Source organism: Neopelma chrysocephalum, unplaced genomic scaffold (assembly GCF_003984885.1).
Source record: "Neopelma chrysocephalum unplaced genomic scaffold, ASM398488v2 Primary Assembly neopelma1_96914, whole genome shotgun sequence".
NCBI classification, from domain to species: domain Eukaryota; kingdom Metazoa; phylum Chordata; class Aves; order Passeriformes; family Pipridae; genus Neopelma; species Neopelma chrysocephalum.
This window is the reverse complement of record NW_020925557.1, coordinates 859,884-884,419: the sequence shown is the minus strand read 5'-3', so window position 1 is coordinate 884,419 and position 24,536 is coordinate 859,884. Positions and strand designations below refer to the sequence as shown.

The 24,536-nt window shown below is 44.2% G+C and overlaps 1 protein-coding gene across 3 annotated transcripts in view; it reads right to left on the bottom strand.

The window, feature by feature from the left end:
* The window catches only part of LOC113960809 (secretory carrier-associated membrane protein 1-like), a 76,773-nt gene that overhangs the window by 23,180 nt on the left and 29,057 nt on the right, over nucleotides 1–24,536 (bottom strand). For all 3 annotated transcript variants that reach the window (XM_027670562.1, XM_027670564.1, XM_027670565.1), the window contains 3 exons: nucleotides 7,943–8,041; nucleotides 7,566–7,677; nucleotides 2,620–2,748 (listed from right to left, as the gene is read on the bottom strand). In XM_027670562.1, coding sequence (XP_027526363.1) covers nucleotides 2,620–2,748; nucleotides 7,566–7,677; nucleotides 7,943–8,041 — 340 coding nt within the window. The remainder of the gene's footprint in view (nucleotides 1–2,619; nucleotides 2,749–7,565; nucleotides 7,678–7,942; nucleotides 8,042–24,536) is intronic.

The following is a 24,536-nucleotide window of genomic DNA, read 5'->3' as shown; positions in this document are numbered from 1 at the left end:
TCCATCCTTTTGGAGGTTCTTAGGAACAGGCAAAACAAACATCAACACAGACTGTTATATGTACTATTGATTGTATCCTCAGATAGAAGAAAGGATGGATGAGACAAAACTCTCCTAAATGGAAAAAAACCCATGGAAGTTGTCACCTCAGGGTATATTTCCACCAGAATCTATAGTTTGTTTGTCTTTGGAAAACCTTTAAAAGTCTTGTTCATAGAAAAAGGAAACATTCACAGCCTATATAAAGTAACAAACACAAATGCTACAAAAGCTTTCTATGAGATTCAGGAGCTCTTCAGTTTGCAACTTCAAGTAAGAAATATTCTTTGAAAATCACTATTCGTCATTTTACACATGCTGTCAGCCTGCGGGAAAAATGGCTGGAAAACAGGCTTTTCGACAAAAAAAATATTTGGTGTCAGATAACAGTCAAGAGACATGGGACGTTTCCCTAGTAACAGCATACAAAGATCTAAAAAGTAGTGCCTGATGCTACAGAGCCAGGATAACTGCCAATCTATCTGCAAGCAACTAGAACAGCAATGGTTGCAAAAACAAGATAGTATAGAAAAGCTCCACTGGCAGCTGACAGAAGCCATTGCTAATTGATTCCTGTAGTTCACAAAAACATGGGAGCAGTCAGTCAGTTAAAAAAAGAAAAGCTCTCCCCAGGGGAAAAAAAACCAAAAAAATTTGTGGAAAGAGAAAACCACATCAAGGAATCCGAAAACTCCAACTTGAGATAAAAATAGAGAAAAGTTAAATTCACAGAATAGGGATACAAGCAGACATAAAGAGCATTTAGATCTGAAGCAGGTAAAAATTTCCTCAGATACATAAAAACCATGAATAAAGATATAAAAATTGCTACCAACCAAAGCAAAACCCAGAAAAATGAAATAGAAAGGTGTGTTCTTAGGGCTGCTAAAAAGGAAGAGGGAAACTAACCTACTTTACGAAGTGCTGAGCAGGCAGTACTAGATTTATTCAAACGTGATCATGTTCACAGACCCCCTAGACCTTACAAGGTCTAGGAAGTTCTGGAAGAGGAAATAAAATGTAGGGTAGACTAACAAGGAGAAACAGGTTGTTTTGCTATAGTAATGAGTGCCTCCACTGAGGAAGCAAAGCCAAACCCCATAGAAAGAAGAATCACAAGGATTGATTCAACAGCCAGCCCTAAGGCACGAAGTTCTATACCCAATCTTTTTATTTTTTTAGCCTGAAATAGATTTTGTCTTTCTTTTCCTTTATTATGCCCTTTTCCTTCTTTCCTTCCTGAGTAATCCCTAAGTCAGAGAGCACAAGAGCTAAAGAAGGAAAAGAACAAGAGGACAGTTAAATATCTGTCTACCTAGAAGATAATCTGTCATGTTAGTTAGTATAAGAGCATACCTTGTAAACATTTTGAAATACTATAATGTCATTGCTTCCTTTATTTATTGCCATAAGAAGGAAAAAGAAAAACAGTATTAATATTCCAATTCTCACTGCCCAACTTCACCTTGTGTTTGAAACATACAGCACTTTTAGAACTCAATCCTGCAAATGGCCAGAATTAGTAACTATCCTAGAATTTTGGAGTACTTGATCTTAGATTTCATATAAAATTTAAATATCTGCCAGATTTATGAGAGTGACTAGTCCCACCTTCTACAGTGGATCTAGTTGCTTAAACATTAATAACCCAATGATGAATATAAAAAGCTGTGGATTACGATGAAATGGAATTTATTTGATTCAATGCTGACTGCTCATTTTATGTTTTTCAATGGCATGGTTCAATCACAGTAATAAGATTACCAGATTAACAGGCAAAATTATGCAGATTTGAAAAATAAATACAGAAGAGTTCTGAAATTCACATCCCCTTAAGTATGCTAAAAATATATTAATGGCATCAAAGCACCTAAATCTTTGGAATTTCATCAGTCTCAGAGTATTTATTAGGCTCTCATCACACTGGACAAGGCAGAAAAAACAAATGTCATGGCATTTGTACATTTGGTTCATTCAGCATTTTTCCAGCCAAAACATGGCACCTGAATGAAAGCAAAATTAACCCCACAAAGACTGTGTAGAGCATTCTTGGTGTACAAAGGACAGTTGTAACATGGACTGATTCTTCAGCTAACTTAATTTACACTATTTTTTAAAATAGACTAAAATTATATTGTCTCCACTATAGACTGAAACTACGTTAAACTATATAAAACTATGTTATTATAAAGCAAATGGATATTACACTTCTTAAACTCAAAAGTCTATTAACACTGATGGTGAATTATATTTCTTAATATGTAAGCTGATTTTAAAAATAGTAAAAATATTTCTAAAGTAATAAAAGGTCAAAGCTCATTTTACAACAACACGGATATTTAAAACAGAAAACTGCAATATACTATAACCAAATTGCCTTAGGGTAATTCTCCTTTTTTCATGGAAATTTTTATTAAATAATTCAATACCTTTAAAACTGAAGCTAACAAAAAGATTTCAACATTCGACTTCTGAATTTAAAAAAATTTCTCATTACAGATATTGCAAAAGCCAAAGTAGCAGGTATGTATCATCAAGTTAAAATAGGCACTTTGTTTTTTCTTTAAAAAAAATACTTACACATCCACAAATAGTACATAATCTTTACTGTCTTCTGAAATTCTACAGGAATGTCTACAGAAAAGTCCTGGTAGAAACATGGACCCACTGGAAAATTCTGAGGAAGAGGTGGCCAGTTATTTTTTCTACCTGCAAATCAGAAAGAAAAAAAAAGGAAAGAAGGTGCTCTATAAGACAGTTTTAATCTCTGTATACTAGAAAGAGAGATGCATTTGGAGTTGTTCAAATTGTTTTATGCATGTTTCACAAGTGTATAGATAATTTGGGCTACCAAAACCCCAAGGTTTTATTAGCAATCCTCACACAACACTAAAAATAAACTTCAGAAATAAAATACAATGAAGTGCAGACAGATCAAGGAAAGTACAATATTTTATCTATGTAAAAGACTAAGTAGGCATCTGACATTTCCTATGAAGTAATGAGAAAAGAGAATTCTTCACAAAACAATTTCACAGAGTTACTTGACTTTTAAATGCACATTTCGCTAAGTCCCACCATACTCTCATACTTCGTAGAACACAAAGACTGGGAATTGAAAAACATTCTCCATTCTCAGAATCCTGATATTTGTAATACCTGGATATCTCTAACACTTGGAACCAGTTCCTAATTCAGTTTATAGTCAAAGCTTTACCTAAAAGCTCATAAGCCTGAAGAAAGGCAGCTATTTAAATGTTGTAAACTACTTTTTTTGTTACAGAAGATGCCCTACAGCATCAATATATTTTGATTGTGTGACAGAATGAGGATACCACAAAGGACAACACAGTATCAGTTGCTTGGATTTCCTGTATGCTCACAGACTAGAGTATACATTCTATGGGACACAAGTCAATACAAGCATAGACTCAAAGATTCAACTGAGATGACAAAAAACCTTTACCATAGCATTTCAAATTCTGGATGCAAGAGATACATTAATCACCATATTCAAAAAGTGGAGCTGAATTAGAGACTAACCTAAAGGAAACTTTATTTGAGATTCTGACAAGGTTTTGCTTGCAATTGCTATCTTCAACCATATCTTTACTAGCAGTTCATCTGTATTGGGTCTGGCTGAGATGGAGTTTATTTCCCATAGCAGCCCTCACAGTGCTGTGCTTTGCATTGATAGCTAGAAAGGTGTTGATAACACACCAGTGTTTTGGCTACTGCTGAGCAGTGCTGGCACAGCATCAGCACTGTCTCTCCAACATTCCCCCCATCAAGCGGCTGGGGGTGGGCAAGATCCTGGGAGGGGACACAAGTAGGCCAGCTGACCCAAATTAACCAAAGGGATATTCCATACCATATGATGTCATCTCAGATACAAAAGCTAAGAAAAGGAGGAGGAAGAGGGGGGGCATTCATTATTTGCAATGTTTGCCTTCCAGAGCAACCGCTACACGTGCTGAAGCCCTGCTTCCCGGGAAGTGGCTGAATATTGCTTGCTGATGGGAAGTAGAGAATAAACCTTTTTGTTTTGTCTTTGCTTGTGCACGTGTAAGTGCATGCGCAAACGTTCACTTTTGCTTTAGTAAACTGCCTTATCTCAACCTATGAGTAGTTTTCAATCATATTATCTCTCCCTTGTCCAACTGGGAAGGAGAGCAATGGAGCGGCTTGGTGGCCACCTGGCATCCAGCCAAGGTCAACCCACCACATAAGAACAGAAAACTTGCAAAGATTACACACTTGCATTATTTCTTATTTCTTTTGCCATTCAGACAAGATGAAGCTGACAGTTCTGTCCAAACAGGTCCAAGGCACTAATTATCTGTTAAATTTTCTGCCTCTTCCACTGAACATTTTTTATCAAGTCTTTTAGAACAGGGGATTTACAGAGGGAGCATACAGAAGGCAACCAAGCAATATTCCCATCCATATTAAAAACTTCTTTGGGATTTCTTATATGAAACATCTGATAATAAGGCAGATCTCCATTCTGCAGTATATGGTTACTTCTTTCAGGACTGATAGTTTCAAGACAGTCACAGAAAAAATAATAGTTCAAGTTCTTAGTTAAGAACGTTATCTGATGTGTTTTCCCACCCCTGTGGCATAAGTTTCAAAATTTTCAACTAAGACTGAAAGACAGATTGATGAGTTGGTCTGAGATCAAAAACCAAGTGGCATTTTTCTAAATACACTTTGGATATTCATATTCCAAGACTATCTTGATAAGCAAAAATCTACCTCAGAGTTATTTCATTCCACACAAGTTACCATCTCAAGGCCAATTAACATAACTTCAATGGTATACCTACACTATGAATGCAGTTACCCCCAAACTAGCTTCATGCAAGCCCAGAAAGGGATTTTCAGGCGTGCCCAAATGAGCTTGCTGAAATAGGAAGCAGCACACATTAATAAGCTCAAGTGCAATACTGCACAGAACCTGAAAAGAGAAGAGTGAAGACATCATAGAATGGTTTGGGTTGGAAGGGACCTTAAGTGTCATCTAGTTCCAATGCCCCTGCCATGGATAGGGACACCTTCCACTAGACCAGGTTGATCAAAGCCCCTTCCAACCTGGCCTTGAATGTTTCCAGGGATGGGGCATCTACAACTTCTCTGGGCAACCTGTTCCAGTGCCTCACCACCCTTATAGTAAAGAACTCCAATCTAAACCTACTCTGCTTCAGTTTAAAACCATTCCCCCTTGTCCTATCACTAAATGTCCTTGTAAAAAGTCCCTCTCCAGCTTTCTTGTAGTTCTCCCTTTAGGTACTGGAAGGCTGCTATAAGATCTCCATGGACCTTTCTCTTCCCCAGGTTGAACACCCCCAGCTCTCTCAACCTGTCTTCATAGGAGAGGTGCTCCAGCCCTCAGCATTTTGGTGGCCCTCCTCTGGAGTTGCTCTAAGAGGTTCCTTTCCTTCTTATGTTTGGGGGCCCCAGAGCAGGATGCAATACTCCAGGTGGGGTCTCACAAGAGTGGAGTAGAGGGGAAGAATAATCTCCCTTGACTTGCTGCTGAGCAGACATACCAACTTGAAAATCTTTGCATTTTAGTCAATTGCATATGACAACAGTGTCCTAAATGTGCAGCCAGCATCTTAAATTGAATGCAAATAGCTAAAGTACTGTTGCAAAAGACATTGTCCTCCAATCAAAACATCTCTAAAAGGTTTCTGAAGGAGTTCAAATGACTGTGCCAAAGAAAAAAATCAGAAGGAAAGGAATATTGTTCTCTTCATTCATAACATACAATTTCTGAAGCGCAGCATCTTTTATGCAATCATTTGGCTCAATATCCTCTTTCAAGCTTTAAGAGCTCTCACTTCTCTATTCAGCCTATCCAAAGAATCCTTTAGATTCTTCACGGACTCTTCAAACACTTGGATGTGAACAACTTGCCATGGTTTAGGAATGGTATTCCCCAATTTAGTGCTCCCTCCGAAACCACACTGGCATGCACTTCCCCTCCCCCTCCAGTTGGAAGCACAAAAAGCAAAGATAACGGGTTGAGATAAGAACAATTTACTGGAAACAGCAATGAGATAAGAAAATGAACAATAACAACAATATTAATAACAAAAGATAAAAGACAAAGAAACTATTTACATGGAAAGTCCGCAACAATACCGACCATTTCATCCGCCATGCTTTCTCCCCCCAGAAGGAACACCCTTCTTCTCGGAAGCAAGAGAGAGACCCTTTCCCCCACCCCTGGCAAATGATGTAAGGTGGTATTGAATAACCTCCTAGACATGCCCACAGCCACGCCACCTCAGCTACTACAAAAAAAAATTAACTCTCTCCTGGCTGAAACTAGGACACAACTGCAAATTAATAACACAGTAAATACCCATTTTTAAATATCCTGAAACATGCATGCAGTATCAGAGTTATGTTCTGTATGATATAGATGAACAAAACTGTACCTGAAGCCTGAAAGAGACAAGTAATCAATCCAGAACATCAATATAAGTTAGTAAAATTAGATGAGGAGCAATATATAGAGAAGAAAATTAAAAAAAAATCCAAACCCACAAAAAATAATTATCTAGGAGAAGAGGTACAGAGATTAAATAAAGACATTGAAAAGAATAAATACTGAGAAAATAAAAATGGTTTAATGTAGGGACACTATCATCATGATTCTTTTCCTTAGAAGAATTCCTTATTCCCAGATCCTAGCATATGACTGGCATAAAGTTCCTAAGAATTTGAATTATTAAGTGATCGTGCAATCTGGAATTGTACCGCTGTACATTCTAATAACCACAGGAGCAAAAAAACCCCAGCACATGTGGAAATACAACAGTCAGAAAAGATCACACAAAGTCAGTGTTGCATAGTGTTTTGTTTTGTTGGGGTTTTTTAACTCCAGTCTAAAGTTTTTCCCATAGATCTACTTCTAGCAAAGTATCTTCAGTTAAGAGGATGTAAATCTCATATGTGAAATTGCAGTATGAAAACTGATGGTTACTTACAGTTTGTGGCAAAATGAGCTACAGATCTTGACTATGGGTTCCAAAGCAACATATGAATAATTAATAAAATATTAATAATAAAGTAAATATTTCTGCTATTTGCATAGAATATTGTGTCTGTAACATAGCAAAAAGATCAGAAAATGTTTCAAAATGGTAAAGTTCTCCTACAGCTATAAATACTGACAGAAGAGAAATCAAAGGTGTTACTTATTAAGTTACTTTTACTTCTCAAACTGCTCCATTTCTATTCAATACTATTACTTGGATATTAACCTAGAAAAAAAATAGCTGATAGCAGACAGTAACCTGTAACATAGGCCTCATTTAAAATTTCTACTGTGAAAATCTGGACAGGCCAGTTTTTATTCACTATATGCATTTCTCCAAAGGAGATAATTTTTTTTTCCTGAAGAGGTTATAAAAAGTCCTTTGATCTGTTTCACAGTAACACTGTAAAACTAAAACAGTTTCTAAGAAAAAAGTGAAATTTCTGTAATTTAATAAAGCATTTTTTAAGCATACCCCCCTGCTGATTGACACTCTGCATTTCCCTTTCTTTGCGATCTAGTTCAGCTGCTTTTCTTTCCAGTTCTTCTTGACGCTTTAGCAGTTCTGCCTGGGCCAAGGCACGCTCCTGAATAAAATAAGCATCATTAGATATTGATTAAAAAAATACAAACAGAAAATAAATATTCCAAGTCTATTTTCCAAAATTAAGCATCTCCAGTTATGAAGACTGAGCTAATATTACACAAATTCGTGCAGTAACTGATTACTTAAAGGCAGTATTCATTTTGATAAATCATCAGGAAAACAATGTTTATTTATGAAATACACTACTCCAGAAGTGTATTTATTATAGTTGAAAGGCACCTAGTGCCTGAAAGTTATAGACAAACCTTTGAAATTTGTGTGTAAGTAGGTGGTTCTTCTGTTGGTTTCATTATTGCTGGCTGGGTACTGGGTACATTAGGCATTTTCACATTTCCTAAGGGAGGCTAAGAAAACAAGAGACATTTATGGGGAAACAATCTCCTATTCTAATAAACATCTTTTCATTAACTCTATAAGAACTAATCCAGTTGTTTTAAAGGAACTATTACTGATAAACTGAACATCTGATATGCTGCACGCAATATTTATAACTTTTAGGTTATAATATATATTCTGTGGTGCAGCATTCCACTTGTTTGTTTTTACTTTGCATTATTTGCCATAAACACACATGGAATTTTATGGATCAATAAAAAGTAAAAAGAATTTTAATTTTTTTCAGACATGAATATGAATAAGGACAGTTATTATTTAAGACAATGGCAGGATTTAACAGAGATCTGTTCCTATTCTCAATCATGATGTCATTTATAAGTAATGTCTTCCAGAGCTTTCTACTTAACAAAGGTTAACCAGAGAAGCAATGTACTGTATTCAAAAAGGGCAAGAAGGAGGACCCAGATGTAACACTCTGGCCCTGGAGCCGCAAGCTCAAGAGCTTGGCCAGGAGCTTTACTTTAAAATATATATATATAAGGTTCTTTAATACCTTGAGATAGCGTTGTGATGGACTGAAATGTTGGTAATGTCTTAAACATTGTCAAAATCATAGAAAGACTTTTTGTCAAACTACACGGAAGCAACTGCCTGTCTGCAACCACTAAAACCTGACTAGAATTTGGACTGCAAAGGGGGACTTGAGATAAGTCTATTGTCTAATCATCTCAAGTCTGAGGAGAAGTAAACAAGGCTCAGGAAAGAAGAATGTATCTGTGTTAAGAATCTACCCTAGCTGAGCTCAGTGGGTGGTGGAGGAGAAGGGTTTTGGGTGTGTGATGGTGAAATCTCCCCACACCAAACCAAAGGAGTAACCCTTCCCCCTCCCCCGGTGTATTGGGTCTGGCTGAGCTGAAGTACGTTTTCCCACAGTAGCCCGCACAGTGCTGTGCTTTGCATTAGTAGCTAGAAGGATGTTGATAACACACCAGTGTTTTGGCTACTGCTGAGCACAGCATCAGCACTGTAACATTCCTTCCTCAGTTGAGGGCAAGATCCTGGGAGGGGACCCAAGTAGGCCAGCTGACCCAAACTGACCAAAGGGATCTTCCAGACCATATGACATCAACTCAGATATAAAAGCTAAGGCAAGGACCAGGGGGGCGGGCATTCATTGTCTCCAATGGTTGCCTGCTGAGAAACCATCATGCGTACTGAAGCCTTGCTTCTTGGAAATGGCCGACCATTGCTGCTCATAGGAAGTAGAGAATAAATCATGTTATCTTTTGCTTCGTTTTGCTTTTGTGCATGCAAGATTCTCCTTTGCTGTTTGCTTTAAATAAACTGCCTTATCCCAATCCACGAGTTGTTTTTTTCCACCTTACTCTCTCCCCTGTCTGGCTGGGAAGAGGAGTGATAGAGCAGCTGGGTAGGCAACTGGCATCCAGCCAGGGTCAACCCACCACACCCGGGAAGGCCACAAGGGACATTCATGTGAGAGACAGCTGAGAAGGGGTCATAAACCATCAAAGACCCCCAAAGCGCCCCCACCCCTCCATTCCTGAGGCCTTCTACCACCAGAGGACTGCACATGATCCAAGTGAGGCAACAAATCCAGAGCCTGTCACAAGAGACTGCAAAGCTTCCCTCCCGCCCCCAGGGGAGGTGCCTGGCATCTCCTGAATGTATATTAATGCATTGGACTCTTGCGGGACCCTCACCACCAAGGAGACCAGAAGAACTGGACAGATGGGACGCCACCAGGTTACACGAAGTGGTGATAGATTTCCTATTTCAATCTCTCTCTGTCACTTACTTTCCCCCCCCCTTTTCCTATTTCTTTCTATCTCTCTCTCTGCCTCACATTTACCATTAAATCAAACCCATACTATTGACTTTGGCATCTGGTCTTGTTTGCACCTTAATTCGGGCAGAGGTATTTCTAATAATTTTAATGACCAGATCATAACAAGCATCAAGAGAGTAAGCCACAGACTTGTTCCCAAGAGGTACTTTTATTGATAATTTAGGGGAGAAAACAGAGGGACTTATCAAAAGTTCAAAAGGGCACCACGCAAGCTAGACAAACCATTCCACCACAGTATAGACGCGGCACATACTAATCCACAACATTTAAGTCAAAATCCAATCCCTCCAACTTTAAGCTACCCAAAGCATCAAGAAAGGAGCAAAGAAAGAGGAGGGAGCAAGAAGAGAGAAGGAGAAAGAGGGAGACAGATTATATAGCTACCATTGGAACCTTGTGGAAGACCAGCTCTCATACGTCCAGATGGCAGGGCTGTGACCACGTGGCGAGCATATGCCTTTGGTTTTATCTGCTCTGGTCCTTGTGGCCACCCCTCTGCAGGCAGGGCTTCTGACCCACTGGCCGCTCGGGGGCCCCAGGTCAGGGTGAGGGGCAGCGGTCTCACTGACCCTGCCCATCTGAGGCTGGTTTAGGGGCTCCAGGAGGTGTGGTGTGTTGAAGTTTTCCCGGGCTGCTTTTGACTGACAGTTGCTCCGGGGCTTCCCCATGTGGGTTTTGGGGCCTGCCATGAGGGATATGACACCACCTCACCTCCATGAGGTTCAACCTATCCCCTTCCCCTCCACACACACACATATACACACCCTTACCCCCCCCAGGTGATTCTGACCCAATAATTACTGATCTGGTGTCTAACACCAGGGAACTACCATCCACTCAGCCTCATCTCAATCCTTGGAAAGGTGATGGAGTGCCTTATCCTGGAGGCCATCTCTACCCCCATGGATGACAAGAAGGTGATCAGGAGTAGTCAGCAGGCATTCACTAAAGGGAAATCATGCTTGACCAACCTGATTGCCTTCTACGACGAGACAACTACCTGGATGGATGATGGGAGAGCAGTGGATATTGTCTACCTCGACATCAGCAAGGCTTTTGACACTGTCTCTCACAACATCCTCATAGGCAAACTCAGGAAGCGTGGGCTGGATGAGTGGACAGTGAGGTAGATTGAGAACTAGCTGAAAGGCAGATCCCAGAAGGTTGTGATCAGTGGCATGGGGTCTAGTTGGAGGCCTGTAACTAGCAGGGTCCCCCAAGGTTCAATACTGGGTCCAGTATTGTTCAACTTGTTCATCAATGACTTGGACAGAGGGAGAGAGTGACTCCTCAGCAAGTTCGCTGGCAACACAAAGCTAAGAGTAGTGGCCAATATCCCTGAGTGCTGTGCAGCCCTTCAAAAGGATCTTGGCAGGTTGGAGACATGGGTAGAGAGGAACCTTCTGAAATTCAATAAAGGTAAGTGCAGGGTCCCGCACCTGGGGAAGAACAACCCCATGCACCAGTACAGGCTGGGGGCTGACCTGCTGGAAAACAGCCCCGTGGAGAAGAACCTGGGGGTCCTGGTGGACAAGAAGTTGTCCATGAGTCAGAAATGTGCCCTTGTGGCCAAGAAGGCCAACAGAATCCTGGGATGCATTAGGAAGAGCATTGCCAGCAGGTCAAGGGAGGTTATCCTGCCCCTCTATACTCAGCCCTGGTAAGGTGGCATGTGTAAGTACTATGTCCAGTTCTGGGCTCTGCAGTATGAGACAGACATGGAGCTCCTGGAGCAAGTACAGTGGAGGGCTACTAAGATGATTAAGGGACTGGAGCACGACTTTTAAGAGGATAGGCTGAGGGAGCTGGACCTGATTAGCCTCAAGAAGAGAAGACTGAGAGGGGATCTTATCAAACTTAATTTTCTTTTATGACAAGGTAACCCACCTAATTGACAAGTGGAAGTCAGTTGGTGCAATATTTTTGCATTTCAGTAAAGCTTTTGATACTGTCTCTCACACTACAAATGGGCAAAATGTCCAGCACACAGCTGGATAAACACATCATGCGATGGGTGAACAACTGACTGATGGGTTGGGCACAAAGAGTTATAGTAAATGTGGTTACATCAGCGGGGAGCACGTGGTGGGTGCCCGGCATGGCCAGGGGCGTCCCCCCCGCTGCTCGGCGAGCACGTGGTGGGTGCCCGGCATGGCCAGGGGCATCCCTCTCGTGCCGTGCGTGCGGAGCGCGCACGGTTTGGTCAACAGGCACGACCGCAGCGTGAGAGGGGAGAGAGATGGGCACCCCTGCCAGCTGTTACTGCGTGCCCGTGGAGGAGGAGAGGGCAGCTTCAGAGCACACTGAGGTTTGCCGTTCCAGGTTTGGGGGGGAAGGGGGAGGGAGGGTTCAGGGGAAGAGGGGGGGAAGAGAGGGGAGGGGTATCGAGCGGGCCGCAGGGGTCCTCTGACTGGTGGGAGGGTGAGCGGGGCAATCCTGTACGAAGTGTCACAGGTAAGCAGTGCGCCTGAAGATACGTGGTAACACAATGGAGGTAGGATATGGTCAGGACGGGTAGTGGGGTTCCTTTACAGTGAGATGGGTCCCAGCCAGGCTGGGGTCCTGAAAGGCACCCAAGCCTTGGATGGGCACAGGGGCTAGAACGGTCAGTCGGTTTGTTTGTCTTTTATTTTTGGTTCACCTATGGCTACTGCCCAGACTTGGCATGTTCTGGATATTTTTGCTTTGCTCTATTGCATTTTGAAAGGGTGGGCAGGACAAAGGGCTGGTCCTGGTTATCTCCTTATGATTGTATATAAATAGGTGATAGTAAAGTAGGAAATGAAAGACTTGCCAAAATTGTTCTAACAGGAACGTAGCCTGTGTGCCCCTATGTGGTTGCGAGCTATGCTGGCGATGGTATATGCCTTCGATAGGGTCGCCCATGCCAGACAGGTCAAAACCATAGGACCAGATACACTACATTCTTGGGCAGGATGAGCTCGTTAGCCCTCTGGCAGTCATCCTAGGAGAAGGACAACTCTAATCCCAAACCTGGGCAGATGGAGCTCGCTTAGCCCTGTAAGGTCATCCAAGAGAAGGTCACTCTAATCAAACCTACGTCCTGAGGACCTCGCTGCCTCCGTCCAAGCTTGCTCGGCCCTGGCAGATGAACCTTAGGATTAAAGGGTGGGTTCAGTTCCACGCATACTGCATCTCACCTAAAAAATCCATTGCGCAGGCTTGAAGGCTTTACCCACATGCAAAAAGTCCTGCAGCGACAGGCGAGGGTCAAAACGGCAGGTGAAAGCTGCACTGGGAGCCGCAGACTCAACCCTGCATGCGGGTGGTTCAGGATATTGGTCATTTGAGACTGACCAGACATGACAGTCTCTTGGGGCAGCACCCTGAACAACCAAGCAGCCTTTTCAAGGACGGCGCTGCTTGCTCCACTCGGAGAGGGGCCTAGAAAAGGTGGCCTAAACAAAGCTCATCTCCACCTTCACCTGGTTGGTTAACCGCAGGCCAACAGGCATCTTCTTCCAATGCGGTCGCACAAAGAGCAAAAGACAAAGGCATGCACCTGCCTCCAAAGGTGTACCTAAACTAACTCTAGCATGTTGGAACATCAGAACCATGCTCGATTCTGCGAATAGCGGACGTCCTGAGCAACGTTCTGCCCTAATTGCCCATTAACTGGCTCGTCTCAACATCGACATTGCTGCTCTCAGTGAAATTCGCCTTCACGAGGAAGGCAGCCTCAGAGAACAAGGTGCCGGTTATACACTCTTTTGGTCAGGTAAGTCCAGAACCGAAAAACATCTCTCAGGTGTCGGCTTCATGATCAAAAACTCTATTGTCCCTAAACTCGAAAATCTGCCGACAGGTCACTCTGACCGCATTATCTCCCTATGTCTTCCACTAAACAACAAACAACACGTTGTCATCTTTAGTATATATGCCCCAACTCTCCAAGCTGACCCTGTTGAAAAAGATAAATTTTACACTGACCTGCGCCGCCTTACCCAAAAGGTACCAGCAGATGATAAGATCATTATCCTTGGTGATTTCAACGCCAGAGTAGGTAAGAATTTTGAAGCATGGAAAGGAATATTAGGCAAGCGTGGTGTTGGAAACTGCAACGATAATGGTCCCCTTCTGCTAGAATTCTGTGCAGAGCACCAGCTCACTGTCACTAATACTATCTTTCAACTGAAAAATAGTCTGAAGACAACCTGGATGCACCCCAGGTCTAAGCATTGGCACCTCATTGATTATGTCTTGGTGCGTCGGAGAGATGTCCGCGATGTCCTCCATACTCGCGTGATGCCCAGCGCAGAATGCCAAACAGACCATTGGCTTGTGCGCTGTAAACTCAACTTCAATCTCAAATTCAAACCCAAAAGGGGCAGTATCCCAAGGAGAAGACTCCAAGTTAACGATCTCCAATCAGCCACAGAAAGAGAAAGATTCCAGGCAAACCTTCAAACTAGGCTCGAAAACCATCCCAGATTCTGCAGATTCCTCTCCTGAAACAATTTGGCATCATATTAAAAGTAGCATCCTGCAATCCTCTGAAGAATCCTTAGGGTTCTCCCTCAAGAAGAACAAGGACTGGTTTGATGAAAACAATCAAGAAATCCAGGAATTGTTGAAGAAGAGAACTGCCCACCAAGCACACCTTGCACTGCCATCCTGTCACACAAGAAAAATAGCCTTTTGTCTTGCATGCAGCAAGCTCCAACAGAAACTCCGTGACATCCAGAACAAGTGGTGGACCGATCTAGCGGCAAAAACTCAACTATGTGCAGACACAGGGGATCACAAAGGATTCTATGAGGCCCTGAAAACAGCATACGGGCCTACATACCAAGTCCAAAGCCCACTACTCAGTGCAGATGGTCAAATGCTTCTAACAGATAAAACCTCCATTCTGAATAGATGGTCTGAATATTTTCAGACTCTTTTCAGCACCACCAATTAAGTCCAAGACTCAGCAATTCAGTCCATCACACAACAACCAGTGAAATACGAATTGGATACTGCCCCCACTTTAGGAGAAACCCTCAAGGCCATACAGCAGGTGAAAATCGGCAAGGCAGCTGGGGTTGATGGAATTCCACCCGAAGTCTGGAAACATGGGGGCCTTGCACTCCATGCTAAATTTCATGAGCTCGTGGTGCGCTGCTGGGAACTAGGCGAACTACCATCAGACCTTCGTGATGCAGTCATCATCACTTTGTATAAGAAGAAAGGTACTAAATCAGATTGCTCAAATTACCGTGGTATTACTCTGCTCTCCATTGCTGGCAAAATCCTGGCAAGAATACTTTTGAACAGACTAATACCCGCTATAGCAGAAGGAATTCTACCTGAAAGTCAGTGTGTTTTCAGAGCCAACAGGAGCACCACAGACATGGGATTTGTTCTCAGACAACTGCAAGAGAAGTGTAGGGAACAGAACAAAGGTCTCTATGTAACATTTGTCGATCTCACCAAGGCTTTCGATACTGTGAGCAGAAAAGGTCTTTGGCAGATTTTGGAACGTTTAGGTTGTCCCCCCAAGTTCCTTAAAATGATCATCTCACTTCATGAGGATCAGCACGGCCAAGTCAGATATGGCAACACACTTTCTGAGCCCTTTCTAATAAAGAATGGTGTGAAACAAGGCTGCTTTCTCACTCCTACCTTATTCACAGTCTTCTTCAGCATGATGCTCCAAAGGGCCATGGCAGACCTCGATGATCAGGACGGTATCTACATTCGATATCGTACTGATGGAAGCCTATTCAACCTAAGGCGACTGAAGGCCCACACCAAGACCTTAAACCATCTTGTCCGGGAGCTGCTTTATGCTGATGACGCCGCACTTGTTGCCCACACAGAAGCAGTTCTGCAGCGTTTAACATCCTGCTTTGCAGATGCTACTGAGCTCTTTGGGCTGGAAGTCAGTTTAAAGAAGACTGAAGTTCTCCATCAACCTGCACCTCAGGAAGTCCTCCATCATCCCCACATCACCATCGGCCAATCAGTGCTCAAATCAGTCCAACATTTTAACTACCTAGGCAGCCTCATCTCCTCGGATGGTAAGATTGACAGAGAGATAGACAACAGGTTAGCAAAGGCATATAGTGCTTTTGGAAAATTCCATAAAAGAGTATGGTGTAATAAACACCTGAAGAAAAGTACCAAGATCAGTGTTTACAGAGCCATAGTGCTGTCTACTCCCTTATATGGATCTGAATCATGGGTCATCTACCGCCACCACCTGCGTCTCCTAGAACGCTTCCATCAACGCTGCCTCCGTACAATCCTAGACATCCACTGGTCAGATTATGTGACCAATACATCTGTTCTTGAACAGGCAGCAATCACAAGTATTGAGGCCATGCTACTGAGAACGCAGCTGCGCTGGGCAGGACACGTCTCCAGGATGAAGGACCACTGCCTCCCTAAGATCCTGCTTTATGGTGAACTTGCCAGTGGCTGCCGCATGAGAGGAGCCCCGAAGAAAAGATACAAGGACTCCCTGAAGCAACAACTCAACCTTGGGCATATTGATCACCATAACTGGTCTACTCTGGCCTCCAATCAGGAGGCCTGGAGACAGACCATCTATAACGCTCCTGATGCTTTTGAGAAAGCACGCAGGATCACCCTTGAGGAGAAAAGACAACGCAGAAAGAATCGCACCTTGCAGAATATACCATCTAAGGAGTCTTTCTGCTGTGCCTTTTGCAACCGGACATGCCTTTCTTGTATTGGCCTTTTTAGCCACCAACGCGCTTGCAAGAAACGTGGGTAGAGCCCTTCACAAATCTTCATTCGCGAAGCCTAGCCATGATGATGGTTACATCAGGCTGGCGATCTGTCACTAGTGGGATACTGCAGGGCTCCATCTTAGGGCCACTTCTCTTCAACATCTTGATAAAAAACTTGGATGCAGGACTCAAAGGTATACTAAGTAAATTTGTCAATGATACTAAATTGGGAGGAACTGTTGACTCCTTCGAAGGCAGAGAGGCCCTGCAGAGAGACCTGGACAAATTAGAGGGCTGGGAATCACCAACCACATGAAGTTCAACAAAGCCAAGTGCCGGATTCTGCACCTGGGATGGGGCAACCCTGGATGTTACAGGACATACTGGGGAATGAAGTGCTGGAGAGCAGTGTGTCTCAGTTTGAAGAGACTGGAACGTTTGCTAAAGAGGATGAGTCATGAGATAGACCAAACTTCTCTCTCTCAGCAATTGTAAGCTCAAAATTAAGGGGCTTTAATCGAAGAGGTGTGGAAAAAAAAAACCAGAAGAAATAACAACCCTTTATTAAAAGATATATGTATGTTGGCAAGAACAGTGACAGAACACAAAAAAAACTAGACAATAGTCCTGTACCCAAAAGTCCCCTTCAAACAAAAGAAAAACGTCTGAATACTTCTCTTTTAGCATGGTCCTAATCAAGGCCTGCAGGGGGTGCTGTTAGGTCTCTGGAGGTGCAGAGTCTGCAGTACTCTGTCGTGGCCTGCAGGCAGCGCTGTTGGGGTCTGGCGGTCACCACACGGGGAGAGGGGTCTGGGGGGGGTGGTCTCAGGTCGCGGGAGAAACCGAAAAGAAGATGGGGGGCCCTTCCCCCAATGGAAGGAAGGGGAAAGGAAAGCAGTTCACCCCAAACAGGACTCACTGTTGTTCTCAGATGACGGCGCCCCAAAGCTCCTCCTTTTCTCCCAGCGAGCACAGAGACTCTCCGATGAAAACGCAGCAGGTCTGGGTTGGCGACAAAAGACAGCTCGCAGGCAAGTTGAGGCCAGCAGTCAGGGCTGACCAGGACGAGAAGCCAGAAAGACAGACTTCCAGGTCTTCTCTCCAAATGCCGGCACGTCGACCCCTGTCTCCGTTCCAGAGAGAGAACTCAGCCGTCTCCCTCTCTCCTCCCCCCCCCCCCAGCAGAGCCAGCAACCCCCTCCCAAAACTCCTCCCCTCTCCCCTCAGCCTCTGATGGGCCATTAGCTAGGAATGTGGCCTGGCCAGCCAGTTCTTTGTAAGGTTAATTGACTCCCTTCCCCCCTTCCATTCAAACTCTGTCTCTCCTAAAGTGGGGAGCAGGGGGAAGAAAAAAATTCCCCTTCTCGGATTTACAACCTATAACATTATCCACCCCTAATTTTTTCTTTCCCATGCTGCCGCACTTTATCAGATTAAGTCTTTGAACTTCATACGTACATGCATTATTCTAACTACGTACACATCCAGCCTCCGTGACAACAGAGGTGGTGTGCGACCCCCTACCGCAAGCACCGCAGGGACGAACAGGAGCTCCTTTGGTCCTTGACAGCTCCAAAGGGCACCCAGGCAGTGGGCAGAGCAGGACGTGAGGAATCAGAGGCGAACCGGGACCTCCCTCGGGGCTCGAAGAAGCCAGTGACCCAGCCAAAAAATGAACCTGGAGACCTGCCTCTCCATCTCACTCCCTGAGTCAGGGCAAAAGGTAAAGTCCTGCCCCCAGAGGAAAAACAAACTTACCTCCCCCTACAGTCTCCCGAAGCCATTAGTTTGGAATGTGGAACTATCAGCTAATCCTTCTGTGTGTGGGTCCTCATTGGCCATCCCTTCAGGCCAGGGGGGATCCAGTCAGCTAGCTCCCTCCCCCCTTCCATTGCTCAACACCTTTCTTTCACAGGGGTAAAGGGAAAAAATTCAAAGCAGGATTTTTTTTCTTTAAAAAAGAAAAACCTATGACAGATGGTAATGAGAAATAAAATCAAATCTTAAAACAACTTTCCCCCACTCCTCCCCTATTCCCAGGATTAACTTCACTCACAAGTTTATCTACCTCAAGGACACAGAAGGACAGGGAATGGAGGTTGCAGTCACATGTTGTCTCTGCTGCTCCTTCCTCCTCAGGGGGAGCACTTCTCACTCTTCCCCTGCTTCAGTGTGGGGTCCTTCCCATGGGAGACAGTTCTCCACAAACTGCTCCAACATGAGTCCTTCCCACGGGCTGCAGTTCTTCACTAACTGCTCCAGCATAGGTGTCCTATGGGGTCACAGGTCCTACTAGGAGCCTGCTCCAGCATGGTCTTCCCACAGGGTCATAAGCTCCTTCAGGCACATCCACCTGCTCCGGTATGGGGTCTTCCACAGGCTGCAGGTGGATATCTACTCCACCGTTAATCTCCATGGGCTGCAGGGGGACAACCTGTCACACCATGGTCTTCTCCGCAGGCTGCAGGGGAATCTCTGCTCTGGCACCTGGAGCACCTCCCCCTCCTCTGGCACCTGGAGCACCTCCCCCTCCTCCTTCACTGACCTTGGTGTCTGCAGAGTTGTTTCTCTCACATATTTTCACTCCTCTCCTGGCAGTTTCTCCCCCCACCCTTCCTCTTCTTAAATATGTTATCCCAGAGGCACTACCACCTGTAGAAGCCTGGAAGATAAGGGGGCTAATGTGCATGCCTCAAATATCAATAGCCAGTAGCTGTGAAGCCAACCAAGGATTGTTGTGGCTGGAGAAGGGGCCATATGGAGGTAGGGCAGCACTTTTCTGGGACAAACGTCCTTGTTCTGGCTCCTGGAGGTAAGCACAACACAGTACAGTGCAAGTGCAGGAATGAGGTTGTAATGGTTTGAGAGACCCAAAAATCCAATCCTCGAGTCCAAGCCCCCCTCCCACATCTCAACCCAGTGTGAGATGGGTTTTCCAGACACCACACAAGACTCAAAATGGGGGGAAGAGATTATATTACAATCACTGTACAAATAAATAATACATCATATACAATCATAACTATCTTTTCTATGATAAATCAGTATTTACAATGGATCAAATCTCTTCTCCCTCCAAATGAAAGTCCAGGAGGGAAGAAGGAAGAGATCCTTTCCACTCTCAGAGCAGCAGTCTCTCTAGGGCAGCAGTCTCTCTCCTTCCATGCAGCAGCTGTAGCTGGATCTCTGCCAGTACACACGAGGGGGATCTCCAAGCCCCTCTCAGCCCTTCGACTCCAAGCGAGGGTCTTTCTCTTCCGTGGGCTGTGTTCACTGGGACAAAGGTCACTTCACCACATCATATCATGAAGTGCAGGAGTCTTCGTGATGGTCCCTATCCTCAGGGGATTCAAGCTCCCTTGCAGAGCTCCCATGCTCTGATCTTAGACTGCTAACTTAGCAGCAACAGCGGGGGGGCGAAACCCTCCTCCGCATTCCTTTCTGGCCATCCCAGTCCAGCTCCAGGATGCCTGAGCTTCTCAGCTCTCTCTCTCTCTGCAGTGCATGCTGCATTTTAGGACTTCCATCCAGTAGGAGTCCACACCCTCCACTTAGGAGGGATCTCAAAAGGAGTTTGGGGGTTTTGGTTTTCAGTTCTTACCCCACAACTCTGTCCATAGAGATTAGTTCTGCTCTGTGCCGGCTCTCTTTCTCTTTCAGACAACTCTGTGTCTTCCTGCTTGGCTGCATGTTTGTTTTGCTGCTCCTTCAATTCTTATCTTCTTCTGACTCTGCCACTGTTCTCGGGTCAGTGCTGTTTTGCCGCTGCTCTGTCTGCTGCTCATGGTGGAGAAAAAACTCCCAGCTTCTCAACTACAGATACTTAGCCCAGTCTAACACTGTTCCAAGTCCCTGTAGCCCCCCAGCCGGGGGTTGGGGGGGACCCAGCCCCCAGTGGGGCTCCGGGCCCCTCTCCTCGTGGCTTCAGAACATGGCCACTTCTCTCCAACAACAACTACAACTACCTTCTTTTCCGGTCTGGGCGATATGTTTATATTTTGCAGGAGCACTCATTGGCTTAACCCCAAAGGTCACCACCCCCTGGGGGGTTACCATTTTATAACTTCAGGGGGAAAACTTTTTTTTCCCCCACCACAGAGGTCAAGAAGTATGTATGGACTGTAGGGGGGTATCAAGACCATCAAAAACCCCTGAAGCCCTCCGACCCATTTCCAGAAAGGTCAAGAAGAACAGACTGTGCATGATAACTAATTTTCATAGAAATCAAGAAACTTATCTCCAGGGCAGGGGAAACTTATCTATAAAAAGGTACCCCCAAATGAAGCCCATGCACGCATGTTCCCCCAGGACCCTGTACATCTCATCAGCTGGATTGATGCTGGAGCCAGGACTGGTGATCTCTCTCCTTTTCTTTCTCTCTCCCCCTCTTTATCTCTCTCTTTCTCCCTTCCCCACCCCTTTATCCAAAGCCCACTGCTGTGTCCTTATATAGTAGGTCAGGGACTAACATACCAATTTCTATGCCAAGTGTGTAATTTATTAATAAAACTTTGTGAGTTTCTGCAGACCCTCTGGTTTTTGTCATTCCTTTCAACCATGAGCATCTATGAATCTTCGGTGCTCCCTTCCCCTTAAGGGTGGGATGCCGCGTCACCATTGCTGATTGACCTGGCCTTGGCCAGTGATGGGTCTGTCTTAGAGACAGCTGACATTGGCTCTATTGGACATAGGGGAAGCTTCTAGCAGCCTCTCACAGAAACCACTCCTGTACCCCCCTGCTACCAAAACCTTGTCATGGAAAGCCAATACACCAACCATCTTTTGAAATGCACAAAGACAATACACTGAGGAGAAAACATCACACCTGAGTAAACTCCACCTCTGTGTATAATATTGCAGCATTTTAAAATCATTTTTCCACCTTATATATCAGCTCCTAACAGAATACTGAAATATCAGAGAGGACTCATTCCTCAGAAATACTTAGTGATTTAAGCTTTTCATCATAAGAAAAGATTACTCAGTGTTCTAGGATGAAGACAGACAAAGTTGGTTAAAGACAGTATTCTTTATGTTGAAGTTTTCTGTGATAAGGGCAAAGGTGCCTTGTATGACGACAACTACAAAAACTAGACAACCATCAAGAGTCTTATCATCTGCTTCAAATGTAAAATACAAACCAATAACTACTGAACAAAAATGTGTTACGCATTGTAGGCCAGAGCAATGCTACAAAAGCCCCCAAAAGTCTGATTATTGTAGCTCCATGGCTAAAGTAGCAGTAGTTTTGAAAGCATAATTGCTAAGCATCTTGCTAGACTAACGAGCAAGACTGTCCACAGTCTCCAGTAAGGACTCCAATAGCCCTTCACAGACACCTGTAATAGTGTTTAAAGGTGGATTGGCAGACTAGAAAATAGTTGAACAATGTATTCAAAGGTACTTATCCTTGAATGACACTTTGTCCAAACAGCCTGCAGTGCTGCTAAAGACTGGAACATGTATATATGCTTATGAATAAAGGAACCAATCAGAAATCTCATTAGAGATACATAATGAAAGATGCTAGCCAACAGCATATATGATAGATGACATTAATATAAGGAATTAATTATGTACAAAATTCTTTGGATTCGCATTTCTGCTTAAGTTCTACTATATGCTAGGTGGCAACCTATACAGTGTTAGAATTGCTGTCCATTATGCACATGCTTAGGTAAGAGCCTGTTGTCATGGCTTAAGCCCAGCTGGCAACTAAGTACCACAGAGCCACTTACTCAATTCCCCCCCCACTCCTCCCCCTACGGGGAGGAGAATCAGAAAAAAACCTTAAACCTTGTGGGCAAAATAAGAACAGTGTAATAACTGAAATAAATAAATACATAAATAATAGTAATAATAATAACAAAAATAATGAAAAGGAGAGGAAGAGGGAAATAAAAGCCAAGAAAAACAAGCGATGAGCAATACAGTTGCTCACCACCTGCTAATCAATGCCCAGCCTCTCTCTGAGCAACAATTGGTGGCTCCCACCCAACTCTCCCAGTTTATATACTGAGCATGATGTTCTATGGAATGAAATATCCATTTGGGTCAGCTGTCCTGGCCATGTTCCCTCACAGCTTCTTGTGCACCTGCTCACTAGCAGAGCATGGGAAACTGCAAAGTTTAGTGTAAGCACTATTTAGCAACAACCAAAACATCAGTGTGTTCAACATTATTCTCATACTAAATCCAAAACACAGCACTGTACCAGCTACTAAGAAGAAAATTAACTCTATCCCAGCTGAAATCAGGACAAATGTTCAGTCATAGCTTAATAGGTTCTTGCAATCATGTCAGTCAGTGAAATTAGGATGTCTTTAAAAATTTGATGTAGAAAAAAGTTCACCAGAATGTTACCGACACAGTAAATTCAAAACTACCTTTTTCTTTTTGTTTCCTGCTGTTACTTTTAACATGCACACTTAGTACATGTTATGCTAAGGATGCAGCCTATTTGTGTATTTAAGTGTGTTGTTTCAGACAGCAAGTTTGATGATGATACAAAACTGGGAGGGGTGGCTGATACCCCAGAATGCTGTGCAGCCCTTCAGAAGGACCTTGACAGGTTGGAGAGATTGGGAAAAAAGAACCTTCTGAAATTGAACAAGGGCAAATGCAGGGTCCTGCACCTGAGGAGGAATAACTCCATGCACCACAATACAGGCTCTGGGCCAACCTGCTGGAAAGTAGCTCTATGGAGAAGGACCTGGGGGTCCTGGTGGACAACAAACTGTCCATGAGCCAGCAGTGTGCCCTTGTGGCCAAGAAGGCCAATGGAATCCTGGGATGCATTAGGAAGAGCATTGCCAGCAGGTCAAGGGAGGTGATCCTGCCCCTCTACTCAGTCCTGTTGAGGTCACATCTGGAGTACTGTGTGCAGTTCTGCGTTCCTCACTACAAGAGAGACATGGAGCTCCTGAAGCAGGTCCAGCGGAGGGCTACAAAGTTGATTAAGGGACTGGAGCATCTCTCTTACAAGGAAAGGTTGAGGGAACTGGACCTGTTCAGACTTAAGAAGAGACGACTGAGAGGAGATCTCCTGAATGCCTATAAGTATCTCTGAAGGGAGGGTGCCAAGAAGATGGAGCCAGGCTCTTCTTGGTGCCAAGCAATAGGACAACAGGCAGAAACTGATGCACATGAAGTTCCACCTGAATATGAAGAAGAACTTCTTTACTGTGCGAGTGACCACACACTGGAACAGATTGCCCAGAGAGGTTATGGAGTCTCCCTCACTGGAAATATTCAAGAACCATCTGGACGCAATCCTGTGTAATGTGCTCTAGGATGACCCTGCTTGAACAGAGAGGTCAGACCAGATGACCCACTGTGGTTCCTTCCAAACTGACCCATTCTGTGATTCTGTGCCTGGGACTGCCCCGACCCAGGTGTAGGACCTTGCACTTTGCTTTGTTGAACTTCATGAGGTTTGCAGAGGCCCACCTCTCAAGCATGTCAAGGTCCCTCTGGATGGCATCCCTTCCCTCCAGCGTGTCGACCACACCACACAGCTTGGTGTCATCAGCAAATTTGCTGAGGGTGAACTCAATCCCACTGCCCATGTCACTGACAAAGATGTTGAACAGTATCAGCCCCAACATCAACCCTTGAGGGCCACCACTCATCACTGGTCTCCACATGGACAATGAGCCCTCAACCGCAACTCTTTGCATGCAGCCATCCAGCCATCCAGCCAATTCTTTATCCACCAAGTGGTCCAACCATCAGATCCATGCCTCTCCAATTGAGAGACAAGAATGTCATGTGGGACAGTGTTGAATGCTTTGCACAAGTCCAGGAAGACGATGTCAGTTGCTCTGCCCCTAACCACCAATGCTGTAGCCCTGTCACAGAAGGCCACCAAATTTGTCAGGCATGATTTGCCTTTAGTGAAGCCATGTTGGTTGTCACCAATCACCTTTTTGTTTT